Source organism: Coturnix japonica, chromosome Z, assembly GCF_001577835.2.
Source record: "Coturnix japonica isolate 7356 chromosome Z, Coturnix japonica 2.1, whole genome shotgun sequence".
NCBI classification, from domain to species: Eukaryota; Metazoa; Chordata; class Aves; order Galliformes; family Phasianidae; genus Coturnix; species Coturnix japonica.
This window is the reverse complement of record NC_029547.1, coordinates 22,481,256-22,497,646: the sequence shown is the minus strand read 5'-3', so window position 1 is coordinate 22,497,646 and position 16,391 is coordinate 22,481,256. Positions and strand designations below refer to the sequence as shown.

General features: G+C 39.8%; 1 protein-coding gene across 8 annotated transcripts in view; it reads left to right on the top strand.

Moving 5' to 3' along the window:
* The window catches only part of ARHGEF28 (Rho guanine nucleotide exchange factor 28), a 76,243-nt gene that overhangs the window by 22,628 nt on the left and 37,224 nt on the right, over nt 1–16,391 (top strand). For 5 of the 8 annotated variants that reach the window (XM_032441321.1, XM_015848867.2, XM_015848866.2 and 2 more), the window contains 9 exons: nt 4,684–4,814; nt 6,582–6,883; nt 8,598–8,781; nt 10,043–10,154; nt 11,657–11,737; nt 12,686–12,725; nt 13,258–13,381; nt 14,670–14,796; nt 15,160–15,215. In XM_032441321.1, the coding sequence (XP_032297212.1) occupies nt 4,764–4,814; nt 6,582–6,883; nt 8,598–8,781; nt 10,043–10,154; nt 11,657–11,737; nt 12,686–12,725; nt 13,258–13,381; nt 14,670–14,796; nt 15,160–15,215 (1,077 nt within the window). In that variant the 5' untranslated portion in view covers nt 4,684–4,763. The remainder of the gene's footprint in view (nt 1–4,683; nt 4,815–6,581; nt 6,884–8,597; nt 8,782–10,042; nt 10,155–11,656; nt 11,738–12,685; nt 12,726–13,257; nt 13,382–14,669; nt 14,797–15,159; nt 15,216–16,391) is intronic. The other 3 variants (XM_015848869.2, XM_015848873.2, XM_015848870.2) reach the window with 2 other exon arrangements.

Below are 16,391 nucleotides of genomic sequence, written 5' to 3'. Positions count from 1 at the left end.
TAAAATGAGACACCAACTTATTTTTGCTTATTTGTTCAGTCACTTACTACCAGCTTCAGGGAGGGAGGTTGAGTCTGTATGTTCTATGTTGGATGGGGATGCTTTTTCCAAGTCCAGGTTTAAATGACAAAGATCAAAGGCAAAGATTAAGATGTGTTTTTATCCTCTGTGTTTCTTAGTGGCTACATCAGGAGCACATCTTGAACATCCTGGATATTCTTTCTAGCATACAGCTCTCTAATTGTCTCCATGAATCGTATAGGAAACACAATGTCTGAGTTTCCACAGAGACTCAGACATTTAAATATTCTTTGTGACAGCTTTGTGGCATCAGCAGCTCAAAGCCTACCTTGCTTTACCTACAGTGTAGTTCTATTACATACTTGCTATATTTTACTCTCAGTAGTAGTAGCACTGTCTGAATGCAGTGCTAAGACTCCCAGGCTAGAAATGAGGAAACTTTGTTCCTCATTTCATCAAATCACACCTCCAGACATGCATATTGCTTCTCTCAATGCCTTGCTAGGAATCTGTGGACTTCCTTTCCCAAATTCATGTGACTGTCTCTGCAGTGAGAGGAGCATTTCCATAGTCCCGTGTGACCCATGCGTTTAGTTGTCTGCATTTATTTTCTAACTCCATAGCACTGTTACTTCCAGTTACACATTAACCTGTGTTTGGATTGCTGGGGGTAAATGCTATGAGCTGTCTGAAAACTATTCACAGTATCCAGACGAGGGAATTCATAATTTCTTTCCTGGCTCTCACCTTGGTCACACTTCTGTACTTCGCCTCTCCTTTGCTGTGTGCCCTCTCTGAAAATTTGAGTTTTGGTTTTTGTGGGGAAAATCAGTATTATGTTCATGTGGTTTCCCAGAACAGTTCATTTAAGGCTATATATCCTTGTATGCCAATTCAAAGCCTGTTTTAAATTATTGCTGGGGTGACCATGTGTTTTCTAAAGTTAATGAATTTTTATGGATTTTTTTGCCTGGTAAAACCTACAGCTGAATAACTGATGGCAGCTGAATAATTTTAGCCTTCTGTGGTGGAGGGGTGGCACTGGTCGACAAAGGAAGGGCAATTGATGTTGTCTATCTGGATTTGTGCAGTGCCTTTAACATGGTCCCAAGCCACATCATTATCTTTAAATTGGAGAGATATGAATTTAAAGGCTGGACTATTAGGTGAATTAAGTATTGATTGGATGGGTTGTAAGCCGGAGAGTTGGTGTCAATGGCTGTAGGTCCAGGTGGAGGTGGATCACAAATGGCATTCCTCAGGGGTCCATCCTGGGATCAGTGCTCTTCAGCATCTTTATCAACAACATAGACAGTGGGATCAAGTGTACCCTCAGCAAGTTTGCTGATGACACCAAGCTGAGTGGTGCAGTAGACACAATGGAAGGGATGGATGCCACCCAGAGGAACCAGGACGTACTAAAAGAGTGGGATCATGAAAATATAATGGGGTTCAACAGGGCCAACTGCAAGATGTTGGCAATCCCAGGTATGCAGTCATTCAGTGCATGGTGTGGACATTTATTATAGTTTCGTCACTTTTTAAATGAAGCTTGTCTTTCCAGTAGAAATAAGTTACTAGCAGAGTCAATGTGTAATTAATAATTCTGTCCCCTGCATTCAACAGAGTCTTGAAATACCTTTCCTGTTACAAAATTACTGTGATGTAGTTGTCACTTCATGCATATTTGAAATCAAGGGAGGTGAGGGTAAGGAGGTGCAGTGGGATACTGTGTCACGAGTCCCAAAATAGCCCCCAGTCTTGGGTCTTTTCACTTCAAACCCTAGTGGTTGTTTGCAGATCTCACCTTTAACAGCAGACTGACTGGTGCATCACCCGAAAAGCATAGGTCATGTAACAGTGATAATCTATAAAGATTACTAACTGGAAGTACTGAAGATAACACGTTCTGGTAGATATCACGGTATTTACAGCAACTTCCTGCAGATGTTGTTACTTAGAATGTTACTAGTATAGAAAGAGATACAAAACTTGGTATTAGAAACTGCTATATAAGCACTAGTGTAACATAGTAGGGGGTTGTTGTTTCTTCTGGCCCAGGACATGTAAGTCACGGCAAGGTCCATTACCTGGCTGCAGAGACCCTGGCAGCAAGGACTGTGCATAGAGCAGGAGGCTGTCCCCAGAGGAGCTGCATGGGGTTTGCACTGTAGTTCTATAATTCTGAGCTGATTCAGGGAATGCTTACTGAACCTCTTTCTGCTGAACACCAAGCTGAAGGCTGCCTTTGCTAGCTGTGACCAGCAGGATGATACTCATGCAGCGCCAACTGGGAAGCAGCGGGTGCACAGGTTGGATATAAAGCCTGGCGTGCTTTTCTTCAGTGGTTGTTGGTTTAAGACCTGCACTCAAAAAACTTAGCTTGTCACAAAGCACTGCCTGCTTTACCAAATCACATTTCCATTTGAGTTTAGCTGCCAAAGTCTGGTGAGCTGCTGTAGAAAACAATGGTTTATACTATTTATAAACAAATGCTTTGAGATCTTGGCAGACATAAGGAAGTGGTTTGTAACTCTAGCAAGTCTCAAAATGGCAGTCGCTGAAATCATATTAGAAGTCCTGAAGGAGGGAAGAAGAGAAATGAGACGTATAAGGACGTTTTAAATTATATCAGATCCCATAAGGCTTGCGAGGACTAGAAACCAAATAATTCATAGTATGCCATCTCTGAATGGGAATTTCCAGTTTTCTTTTAATATGGAGCTTTCTGTTCTTGGGTTTTTGAGATAGAATCCTAAAATTAAAGAAAAGCTATGGTATAGCATTGCAGTTTTGGCAGCAGTCTAAGCTTTTTTTTCTTTTCTTTTTTTCTTTTTTTTTTTCTTTAAGGGATAAATGTCCTGGGTCTTGGAAAATGTAGTTTTCCTTTCTTAATTGCACTTAATACAGACTAAGAAGGAACTTGTTGCATAATTTTCAGTAACAGGCAAACGGGAATTAAGTTTTTTCATAGTTTCAATTTTGGTTATCTTGCAGAGCATTAAGTTATTTTTTATCACATCATTCTTATGCTAGTCTCAGTTTACTTCCAAGAGAAGTATTTGACTTACAGCACCTTAAAGTAAAAAAAGTTAAATTAAAACTTTGATTATTTTTTAGCTGTGTATTTTCACAAAATATAGAACTGCACTGATCTCCCTTTGTGAAGCTTTGCTTCTTCTACAATCAGAAGATGTTAGGAGGCCTTTGCTACCAGCTTGAATCCTAGATTAGCACATTCTCTTCATAATCAAAAGCAGTGTTAAGAGAAACATGCCCCCGGGACAGACTGATGGTGTCTGTGGCACTTAGGTTTTCTGCTGCTCAAAGCCATGAAACAGTCAGCACATGCAGCTTTTTGTAGTATCTGCAGTTCACTATTGGAAACTAAATCCTGAATGTCTGTTAATCACAGAATTGTAGGCGTTTGAAGGGACCTCAGGAGATCACCTAATCCAAACCCCCGTTGCTGTTAAAACTGATATCTTACCATTTCAAAACAAACCAAGTGCAGGATTCATCCAGAGCACGATATTTAGAGATCAAATCTAGATTTGTGGCTGTCACTCAACTAAGGCATTACTTGTACCATTTTATTTTGATCCTTCTTACAATTTTATTGCTTTTTTGGTTTGTTTGTTTGTTTTTGTTTTAGAAATAGTTATCTGCACTACTGATTTAGGATTACTATTTTATTTTACTGAATCCCGTAGGCGGAATGCTTTAGGAAGGTCATTAGTTGACTGCAGATGAACTGTGTTCTGTTCACGTAAAGTATCAGAAATGAGATAATTAGCATGTAAGCCAGATTCATACATTCCTGACCCCAACCTATAAATCTTGTTCAGTTTACTGTAGTTCTAATTCTGCAGCCACAAAACTTGTACAAAGTTCTAGCTTAGTAGGCACATGGAAAGTTTTACTTGCCAAGTTATAGGAACGCTTATTTTTAATTTATCATGTAATCGTCCTATGTTAACCTTTATGATTTTTTTTTAATTTTTATTTTTATTTTTTTCAAATATCAGCTTTTAGGAACTTAACCAAATGTTAAGCAATTAAGAAACTGCAGATTTTTGAGAGGCCTGTCCTTGGCTTGGCTGCATCATATTTCTTCCTGGTAATTTATATTGTGCTGTGTTTGGAATATTGGATGAGAATGTGTTAATAACAAAGTGGTGTTTTAGTTAAGGCTGAGCAGTGGTTGCAGGGAATCAAGGACTTTTCAGCTTCTCACAGCACTGTGCCAGTGAGCGCTGGGGGGACTTGAGCTGGGAGTGGTCAGAACCTGAACTTCTGACCCAAACTGACCACAGGGATCATACTGACCATGTGGTACCAGAAACATACATACATTTACTATTATTATTTTCCTCTTTTTATCCTACTAAACTGTTCCATCCTTTGATTATTTATTATTATTATTATTACTTTTTTCTGGTTCTCTTTCCTATCCCAGAGGGACGATGGGGGTGTAAGTAAATGACTGAATGGTGCTGAGCTGCCTGCCAGATTAAACCACAACAGGCGATGCAAATATTTCTCAAGTTATAAGATTCTGTGATTAATAGTTACACTTTTACATTTTTTATGACAGTAGACAAATAAGAGAAGAAAATAGTTTGAGAAATAATTATCTTTTTCCATGTTTTCTTTTTTCAGCACAGAGACATTCTACTCTTGATGTTCTTAAAAAGCTGAAAACTCCACCTACTTTCTTTGCTGCCGCCAGACTTTCTACTATGCTGAATGGAAGTGATGAAGTCTATGCAAACTGCATGCTAGTAGACCAGGCAAGTTTGTGTTTGAACTTCTGGTAAAGGTGAAAAGGTGAGGTCAGTGTCCTTTGGCTGATACAGAGCATTGTGCCTCTAGTGCTCCTGACTGAGGATTTGTGCTTGTCTTCAGGAGACTGTGTCCAGAACAATTTGTATTGTAGATCACCGTATTACAACTGAAATCCATCTCCATGGTTTCATTTAAGTATAATAACTTGGGGAACAGAGACCGCTCCAACCATAATCATTGTATACAGTTAAACAGCTGCAAAATTTTGATGACATGCAGTTGTGGTTTTTGTGATGTTTGAACTGATGTATTTGTAACGCTCTGTGAGTTCTCTCTGGGCTAAAATGTTGAATGTAGGAATAAAAAATAATAAGGTTGTAATATTGAAAGAAACACTTAAGTTCTGTATCATACACTGTGTGCCCAGGTCTTTGTTACAGCTGAGATGGAAGTTTCAGTCAGAAGATGGCATGTTCAAAATACACCTAATGCTACTGAGAGATGCACAGAATAATGACCTAGCATTGAGCAGAAGGCAGGGTCTGTTTATGCATATGTACGACCCCTAATTTTAGCAGTATCCAGGTTGTAAGGAGAGAGCTGCAGAAATGCAAATACCACATTCAGTCTCACTAAATTGCTGTTTGGGATGATATTCCCTTTGAGTGCTGCTCATCTAGCACTGCTGTCTGCGGCTGCGGTAGGGAATCCCTCTGGTGTGGAGTGGGAACAGTGCCGAGAGTGAATAGCTTTGAAGGGAGGAGCAGCTGCATGAAGCCTGGGAGAAGAATTTTACTTTCATTCATCTCGCTTGTGTAGCACCACAGAAATACCTGGGTGCAAATATGGACTGCTGTAAAAATGTCAGCGTCTGTATTTTATGATGAGAAACATTGTTATGATCAGGATGAAAACATGTCTCAAGTGGGACTAGAGAAGAGGAAGGCAGCAATCTGAAATACCAGGGCTTTGAAAACACTTCCTCCACTCCTTCCTTTTTGCTTGCTTATCCAGGTGCTTTTTGGAGGTTGTTTTCTCTGGCTGAGTGACAAATCATTATTATTCAGCATCTAACTAGACAGTACTAGTGTCTAAAAGACTGGTATCTTCTGTAGAGTTGACAGGAAAATTCAACCTGTATTTCATAAAGAGTTAATAATTTCTAACCAGAGTTTAAAGCCCAATCCTTGTACCTGAGTAAACATGATTCCTAAGTGCATTCCTGTTTTTGCTCAAAAGGAGGGATGTTTCATGCTTGCAACTGCTAAAGATAAAAAAGAAAGATTACTTTCCCTTCCTTCCGTGTACAACCTCTGTTCCAGGTCATAACATTTATCACAAGGCTTAGGGAGCCAATGCTGGGGAGGAAAAAAAAAAAAAAGAGCACCATATGTAGGCTAATTTCTCCAACTAAATCAACACAATGTTAGAAATTTCCCCCATATCTTCCTCACACCAATGTGTTAAACATACTTTTTTTGCTTGACCTGAAGCCTTTTTTTAAAATGCAAACTATAAATTTATGATTTGATATATTTAACCAAGTCACAGATATGAGAGAGAATTCAATTAGACTTACAAATACTAATTTATTACTGCTGCTTTTATGGAAAAAGTAATGCAAGGTCTAGTGCTTCTTAAGCCATGTAGCTTGTTTACAGTTAATGCGCTGTGAAAAGTAATAGATAAAAAAAGGCAAACCATATAACCGTTTGCTCTTTGTTGATGCATCTTGTTACTTCTTTTGACCAGCATTTGATCTTTCTCTGCAGGCTGAAGATTTAAAAATGAACTACATTCATGGAGATAGTATTAGCAGTGACACGTGTCTGAATCCCACCAGCTCAGCCCCAATAGCAAAGAGCTCTTCATCTCCTTCCCTTGAGGAGAACGACCAGTATAGATGTGATCCAAATGAAGGAAATCAGATGTCAGTGAAAAATGAAGGAAATGCAGCTTTAAGACCTACTGTTTCACCTTCTGATCTATATGAAGCAGATTCCTACCTTCCATTCAAGACAAATGAGTTTATTAAGGAGCAGAGCCAACTTCATGCTGTTATGAAAAAAAAAAGGTATGGAACTGACCTGACGTTATGGCCAGAGTAAGAATTATTTATGATAAACCCTTGTTTAAAAGGGCAAAGAAGAATCTAGGGTAATAAATGTTTTTATCGAGGTAAAATTACTGTTTTCAATCACAGATATTTGTCTTAATAATCTGTTTCTGTATGGTAGCTATGGTTCTTTTTTAAAAAAACAAAAGGGTGTCCCCTTAAGCAAATTCATTTTAATGCAAATTTAGATATGTTTTTTAATCCTTGTGTGTGTGTGTGTGTGTGTGTATGTATTCTTCAAAAAGCAAAAATCAGCTCTCCACTGTTAGAACTTCCATTGTGCCATTTTTGCCAGAAATTGTGATTTCACCCCTAGTTTTCTACATTTATGTTTACCATTAGGGAAATGTTTCAAAATCTGTCTAATTCTGTGGATCTTTTCTGCATCCACTGACCTGTGGAAGGAACAAAAGATTCCTGATTGCATATACATGTGTTTTTTTTTTGGTTTGTTTTTTTTTTCCCAGAAGATACAATACACACAGTACAGCTCCTGTCTCCAGCAGGCTCAGATTTTTTATCTGCACTTTTGCTGGTATAACACTCTGAGGCAGATCTCTAAGGACACTCTCAGATGGCTTTGGATTATATTAGGAACTAAATGACCTTAGGAATGCAGAAGGGGTCTTGAAGAAGAAATAGTTCTTTTTGTTTTTAACAAGTAGTTAATTCCCTGGGGGAGAGAAAAAGGGAGGGGGAAAGAAAAGACAACAACAACAATAACAGGCTTCTTCTGCATAGAAGAGATCTGAAAACCACCTCTTCTTGCATCTGTGCAAGATAATTGGAAACTGTCTCCTACCATCCAGGAGTATTTGGGCTAACTGGAATTAGGGCACCACATTTACATAAAAACACTTGAAAAGGAAGCAGCAATATCTGTTGCTGACTGAAGTAATCAATAGTATATGCTATATCAAAACATTCCTTTCCTTAATTAACTATAAGGTCCTACCAGAAGGAATGTTTTTCCACAGATAACAGAACACACGTTAGACTAAAAGAGTTTCTTTCCCACCTGCTCTTTTCTTCTAGCTAGCTATGAGGATAATGTGTAAAATAATATAAATGTCCTTCTTCTCTTGGATAGAAACATTTTTTATCCTATACTTTTAAAATTATTCTCAACTTTTTCAGGCCTATATGAGCTTTATGAGCTTATTTGAATTTTCAGAAAGATTTGATTGACCTTTATAAATCAATGTATGTGATCAAATATTATCAAATAGTCTTGGGAACCATCATGGACCAATTAAAGGTCAGCCAGGGGATGAGGCCTAGTCAGCGTGGGTTTATGAACAGTAGATCCTGTCTGATAAACCTGATTTCATTCTATGACGAGGTGACCAGCTTGGTGGATGAGGGTAAGGATGTTATTGTGGTCTACCAGGACGTCAGTAAGGCCTTTGACACTGTCCCCCATAACACTGTCAGCAATGCATACATCTGTACTGCAGATCAACAGGGTCAGGACAGGTGAGTCCTTTGCAAAGTGATGGAGTACAGTGACCAAGTGACTGGAAACATGAGAAGACACTCAGAGCGTGACATAACTTGAAACAGTGGTGGCTTGGGTTGTTATTTAACTGCAGAGCATACAGAGGTATTGCATGTTGCATCGAGACTGGTTCCTAGAGAGTATGGTAATTAACTACTGTGTTGTCTGCTTCAGTTCTAGTCTCGATGACCTTGAAGTAAACAGCAGAAGTGAAGGTGTTTCGGACAGATCAAGTATACCCAATCCTCTTCTTGAACATCGAGAGGTGAAGGTTTGTAGCAGAGATAGATTAGACTCTTCTGAAATGAGCATCAGCCGGACAGAATCACTACCCTTATCTATCAGTCCACAGCCCAAGGTATTCAGTACTGTTTTGGTTTGGATTGTCTTCCTGTTATGTCAGTCACTGAAAACATATGAGGAAGTATTTGAATCTTAAAGGGAAAAATCATCTCCTAGGTGAAAGTTACAGGTGCTAGTCCAGGGAGCAGCATGGGTGGGGGTGTGGAACAGGTGCTCCTGGTTGTGGCCAGCCTTGGCAGCAGCCCATGGAATGGACCACCAGTGACTTACTTCAGCTTTGGATAAAGCATCATTTATTGGAAGTGTTTCAGAGGACATAGATCAAGTTTAGTGAATCAGCATTTTCTAGTCAAAATAGTTAGCAAACATTTAACCAGCTGCAGTAATGTGAAAAGGCAACAGGATAAAACCAGTCTGTTGCCTGTTTTAAAGCAGTTGCCAGACTCTGGGTGTATCAGCGGGGTTTTCTATAATGAGCAGTGCAAACCTCTCCTCCCGATTATAATTTCCAAAATATTCTGTCTGCTTTGTTTTCTTTAGTCCATGATGTAATTTCTAGGAACTTCAGACACGTATGCAGAGTTATTTTATATTCATAGAGATTTTTTAGATAAGTGTCTTACCAAAATTTAGTTTTATCTAAACTTCAGCAAATAATTTCATTAAGAAAGAAAAAAGTCCTGCGCAAGTAGTTGATTTTGTTAAGGCTGCTCTCAAGGGCAGTAAGGTAAGCAGTTTAGAAGTAGCCTCTTGAAATTAAAATGGTGTACTGAAAAATCATGGCAAGTTCCTTTCAAGCTGTATCATTAGCATAATTGGGAATCAGAAAGTCTTCTAAATCACAGTCCAAAAAAAGTAGTGGGAAGAGAGAGGATAACTGTTTTCTTATCACTAATTGCCACGGCAAAGTGTTAGTCTGTGTGAAATGTTCTTGTAGTATTGAAACACAAATAATTGGTGACCTCCATAGTAAAAGAAATAACTCAGTCATCAGATATAATGGTGCACAAAAGTAGCTGAATGCTTCTTGCCACAAAATTGGAGAAAAATGTAATATTTCTCTTAGTCTGACCTGTACAAAAATATATTTCATGAAATACACTAAAACTTTTCATGACAAAATTATGACAGGCTGTGTGAGAATTCAAGTGAAATGGTCACTAATGGTACTTAAATGTAAAGCTTCACTGAAAGCAAGTACACTTACGTATAAAATCAGTTGTATCTTCCAGAAATTCTACCACTGCTTTATTTCGGTTCTGCTACTGATTAATTTCAAACCAGTAAAGGTTCTTATCTGCTGCAATTTCTTGAAGGAATGTGCACCCTCTGGAATTCGGTCACGCTCGTATTCCTGTTCCTCACCTAAAGATTCATTGGGAAGACCTCGCATTCCTCAGGACTTCACAGTTGGCGATTCAGGTGAAGGTCAGTGGCAGCTCTACTCTGGCTTTGAATATGCTCAACCCCATCTCATGTTTACCTGCTTCAACCCAGTGCTGACCTCTTTACTCAGGCCTCCCCTCCTCCTGGTAATTGCACGCCCAAAGTCCGTGAAACATGCAGATCACACCGGTGCATGTGGAAGAATGGGTTATTTGCTGTTAAGTACCCCTGTCATGTTCCATTGCTCTTCTTCCATGTCCTGCCTCATTACACCACACATAGCAGCTAATCCTTGGGAGGCCATAAGATTTGTGACGAGAGTGCTTAGCCAGAAAAAGTAATGCAGACAAGAGTAGTAATCTTCTTTTTCAAAAAGCCTTACCCTAACCTTCTGTTGTTTGCCCCGTGGAAACTGAAAGGATGCAAAGGATAGCACAGAAATGCCTAGGGAGAATGGGTGGTCCCAGCTTCCCTTAGATACTGAAGAATGTCTGAAAGTGGTGAATGTGCTGTGGTCTTCTCCAACATCAAAGCCCACCTCCTCCAGCAAACCAAGATGTTACAGAGATTTGGATGCAGTGCATCCATATACTGTTCTCCAGTGGGGCTGGGCTCAGTCCACTTCTGATCGCTTCACTTCCTGTATCATAGAAAATGAATTTATTTTACTGTATTTTCTTACATATTATTTCTAACATGTTCTATTTTAATATACATAGTAAGGCTTCAGATTGTCTTATGAGGGGGATTATCTACTGCAGCATGTAGCTGCATCATATTTTGCTGCTTCACTTACATGTTTACAACCATTTGTATCCGTCAGGTTAGTGAGATGTCTTTGTAAAAGCAAGGAAGAAGTAAATAAGAAGATTCTGTCTTGAGACAGGTTGATATCAGATGACTGATAAGCAAGGCTCTGCAACATGTGTGGACTTAAAACCAAGTTCTTTTGACCTCACTGCCAAAGGGACTGTTGGTTTCACAGACCATTAAGTTTCATTCAGACTTATTACCTGCTCCAACCTGATTCAGGCTTGAGTTCATGTTCCTCTTATTCTTTTATCTCTTCCCCCTAAGTCAGTCTGTGCTAGATGTTTTCCTGTACTGTGGAAACCTCCTTGCCATGCTTTTGAAACAGGCCTTTGTGCAGCACATTTGGCATGTGCTGCACCACCAGCTGCTGGCAGTGAGGGCTGCAGATGCCTCACTCTCACTCCGACCTCTGCAGGTTGTGGCATGGCTGTGTCTGGGTCCCATCATGTGTATGCTTGATAGAAACCTGCCCCCATCCCTCTGCCCAGCTGCCAGTACTGGGGACATCTTACTCAGAGCCCAGCTGTGCCTGGCACTGTAGTGAGGTAGACACCAAATCACAATGGCAGAAGGCTGATCTTTCTCAAAATGAGTATCAGAAAATAGTGGGAAATTGCCATCTTTTTTTGATGGAAGCTTTTCAATATACTGAGTTTGAGAACAACTACTTGGTTTTATTTGAGAAGGTAATAGCAGGCTGTAACAGTAAAGGATTTGTCCCTGCTCTGTAGATGGTGTTCCCACGAACAGTGGCCGATCCCTCCTTCAAGCTCTCTCACTCTCTAAGTCAGTGTCCCTGCTCCACCCCTGTAGTAAGTACCAAGACCACAACCCTATACGCTGTTATGCATGAGTCCGTCTTCATCTCCCTCAGGCATGTGGCCTTTGTGTTTTCAGAAAGCATCCTGTTGCACAGGTTTTGTCTGGCAGCTTACTGAAATGCTGTTCTGGTCTCATGGCTTCTTTGATAAGTGTTCCAGCTCTAACTAACATGAAGTGTATGTGTGCCTGAAGGCAAACCAACTCTATGCAGCATTTTCACATTTGCATCTAATTTGAAAAACGGCACAGTCTGATGCTTCAAGTTAGGTTTGTCAGTACCTCTGTGATAATTCCAAGCGGTCTCTGCAAAACTAAATGACTTCTAATATGGAAATAGTAGAGGGGGCTCTTAATTTTCAAAGCAATCTGGGTTACTGATCTATCTATTACCTTTTTATTTCTCTCTAGGCATTTTGTTGAAAAGTACCTCCATGAGATCTCTTCAGTCTTTCCAGGATGTAAATTTGTAATATGTCACCCAGTTTTTGCAGAACACAATCTAATAACTCTTCCGTATGAAAGGGGATTTAAAAAAAAAAAAAAGGCTCTAGATAAAGTTGCACTTGTGAATGTTAGAATATCATTAAGATATATTATGACAGATTAGTTAAAGAATAAATGGGAGTATAAATGGTTCAAGTCTGATTTGTCAAATAAAAAAAAATATATTTTCTAGTTCTTAAGAACAGATTGTCTGTAGCAACTGGCATTTGCAGGTATCCATTTCAGCTCTGCCAAGTTCTGTCTGCTAACCATGGCTCAGTAGGACATGGTGTAGGAAAAGCTGCTTCTAACGTGTTTACTTTTTTGCTTCCCTAAATTTCAAGTGACATTGCAATTGCTTAAAGTCAGGCTTATGGTCTGATGGAGGTCGCATGTTTCCCCTGAGCATGATGACTTCCTCACATGAGTGTTGGTTAACTGTTTGTGTCTTACAGAACGAGCGTACAGCTTGCCCGAGCACTCCCGAGAGAAAAGGTAGGGTACTTGTCATATATGTGTCTCCCAGCGCTGGTAACGGTCTATAAAGATACATGTGTAGGGTGAAGAAGTTGCCTGCCAGGCCATCTGCATACACAGTTTTACATTCTGCACAGAGCTCATCCCCTGGCTCCTTGTTTCTGGGCTCACTGTGATGTGCACATCTTGCAGTGGGAATCTGCTCAGTGGGAGCTAACTCAGTAGGCAGCCAAATGACCCCAGTAAAAGCAAGGGGGTCATGATTAGATAGTCATGACAAGCTGGTAACACATCGTGCAGTCTGTGCATTACATGGGCTATTATGCAGTCATGGACTGGCTTGGGTTAGGAAGGTCTTTAAAGACCATCCACCTGTCCAGTAGAGTTAATTTTTATAAAAAGCCTTTATAACCTATTTAACAGTGACAACAAAAAAGAAAACTGAAAAAAAGAACTGAACACTGTAGTTGTAAATGGTAGGCAACCACCATCCAGATTTTGCTTTTTTTTTCCCATTGGCATGTGTTGTTTTTGCTGGTCTGTGTTCTAGGATTCAGGAGGAAGAATGGGATAAGTATATCGTACCTTCAAAAACAGAGTCTGAAAAATACAAAGTGAGTCGGACTTTCAGCTTTCTGATGAATAGAATGACCAGCACACGGAATAAGTACAAGGTAATTTGAGACTTATATGTGTACTATTACTTATGATGCTGTGACTGTGTGATTTGTAGATGAGAATCTAAATTTTTATATAAAGATAGACCATTGTTTATTACAAAACTACAGAATAAGGAGAACTTCAATCTTTATCTTTTAATTTTAAAATACATGCAGAATATCCTGAAAGGGCATTAGAAAAACAGCTCTTCTTTTAAACAGTAGCTCAAACAAATTATAGCAGGGATTGCACTTTGCCATTTTTTCATGTTATGAATAATCTTATTTGACTCCTTAGATGAAGTTAAAATATTGGAATTGCCTTTAAGAAATAGTTATATGTATTAAATAAAAGTTATGGTTTTGTTCTCGCAATTACTCCTACAAGTGCTCAGCTCTGTAACCTCCACATTGGCACTTAATAAGTTGAATTTTCTTTATTTGATGTTAACAAGGCTTCTTGAATGAATAAGTACTGCTTAACATTAAAGAGTTGCAGATACAAGGCCTTCACAGCCAAACAGACGTACTGTGAAAGGCAGATTAAAACATTTGAGGGCTAATTTTGAGATTTCTGAAATGTAGAGTAATGAATGGCATTAGCAGCTTTAGAGGTGGATTTGGCCTGTTACATTCTACTGTGCCCCAGGATATTGTGACATGTGGATGTGAAGATGGCTAACTGCTGCTGTGGTGATACCTTTGAACATTGCAGAGCTGGCTGTGAATATGTATGTCCAGTCCAGCAGCCATACATAAGCGTGTCTGTGTGGTCTCCTAAACAGTGATGCCAGAAATGCTCAGAGGAATGTGTACTCACACCAGAAGAAGTACTGTAAAAAGAGGCAAAAATTATTAAATTCATTAATGTTGTTAACTAATAGTTTATTTCCCATGTAATTTAATACCTTAATACAGGTTGTATAAGGTTATATAAACATGGCTTTAATTGCACAGGCATGAGTTTCTATGGATTTCACAAGGAGATGCAGAGATTTATACTTGTTCAGTTGCGTGTGGCCAGTCTGTAAGACTTCATAAATTGTGCTTTCTGGATCTTCTGTTTTTGCAGGCTTATAAATGCCAGTTTTCCTTGTTAAGGTTTGCTGTCAGTGGAAACAAGGCCATTAATGATGTTATAATATAATATACTATTATAAGTGTCCCTTTACAGGCAATAAATGTTCCAAAATATTTTGCTCTCAAGAAAAGTGTTGAATCACTTTATTTTCTTTCCTAATACTCCCCCTCTTTCTCCTGTTCCTCTCCCCCTTTTTTCCTGCTTGTGCTGTTGTGGATGAAGACAAAAAATAAAGATACCAAAGACAAACAGAACAGACATAATTTTATAAGCGGAACCTTCTCTGGAATTATGCCATGTATGGCCTGTGAAAAGGCACTCCTAGGAAAAGAGTCCCTGCAGTGCTCTTGTAAGTAGCTACTGATTTTAATATGTGAGTTTGCAATGCTTTGCTACAAGATCCTGGTTTAGCATTCCATTTTAAAAGGAGCCTTGCCTGGTTTTGGAAGTACCTATTTTATGTAATGGGCTGAGTTGGGCAGGGGAAAAAGAGAAAGGAAAGCAGGTGGTAGCTTCAGAAGAGACCACAGGCATCTTCCAGCCCAGCACAACAGCCTCCTTCCCAGCCAGGGCCTGCTGCTTGAGAACAACATCCAGGCTATTTTAATAAGGGGGCCTGAAGGAGGAAGTGTAGAGAAACTTTGAGGTTAACATCATCTGCAGCCTAAGACCCCTATTCAGCATCTAGCTTTGAAATCTACTTCTCTTTCAGATTGCAATGTGATTGTGCATAAGAACTGTAAGGAGTGTGTTCCTGTGTGCACTAAGGTAACTTCTTCCACCACACTGTTCTTATTAGAATTGCTTTCCAAGGATTCTAGAAAAAAAAATGCTGAAGGGAAAAAAATGTAAAGGAAGTTTGCCCAGATCCAGTGTCTATATGTGAAGCATTACAAGGGTATTAAAATATCTCATGTGAGCATCACCAAGCACTATTGTTTGAAGAAGAATTTGTGGAAAAGGGTAAAAAAATCATTTTGAAGAATTACTTGTATTTTTGAAGAATTACAAGGACAAGATGGGTGTGCCTTGAGGGTATCTAAAGGCTAGTGGAGATGATTGCCAAACTGTTTTCCATCATCTATCAGTATTCCTGGTTCTGGAAGATTGGAGGCTTACCAGCTTGACACTCATCTACAAGAAGGGTTGTAAGCAGGATCTGGGGAACAGCAGGTCTGTCAGCATGACCTTGGTGCCAGGGAAGGTTATGGAACAGATCATCTTGAGTGAGATCACATGGCATGTGCAGGACAACTGGGAGATCAGGCCCAGCCAGAATGAAAGACAGGTCCTGCTTGACCAACCTTATCTCCTTTTATGATTGACCCACCTGGTAGATGAGGAAGAGCCTGTTAACCCCAGTCTACCTGGACTTCAGCAAAGCCTTTGATTCTGTTTCCCACGTTATTTTCCTAGAGAAGCTGTCAGTCTGTGGGTTGGGCAGGTACGCTCTTTGCTGTGTAAAGAACTGGCCTGATGGCCAGGTCCAGAGCGTTGTGGCGAATGGAGTTAAATCCAGGCGGTGTCTGGTCATGAATGGTGCTCCCCATAGGCTGATACTAGGGCTTGTCTTGTTCAGTATCTTTATTGATGACCTGAATGAGGGCGTTGAGTGCATCCTCAGTAAGTCTGCACATGACACCAAGTTGGGAGAAAGTGTCAGTCTGCCTGCAGGTAGGAAGGCCCTTCAGAGGGATCTGGGTAGATAGTTCCCTGGGCTGAGAACAGTGATATGAGGTTCAACAAGACCAAGTGCTAGGTCCTGCACTTCAGCTGCAATTACCCTAGGCAATGCTACAGGCTTGGGGCAGAGTGGCTGAAAGACTGTGTGGAACAAAGCCAGGGCTAAAGGTGATACATACTGTTTCCCTTAAAGTAGCAATAAACATAAGGTGAGTTTATTACAAGAAAGATGGTGCTTGGAAAAAATAGATATGTAAGGCT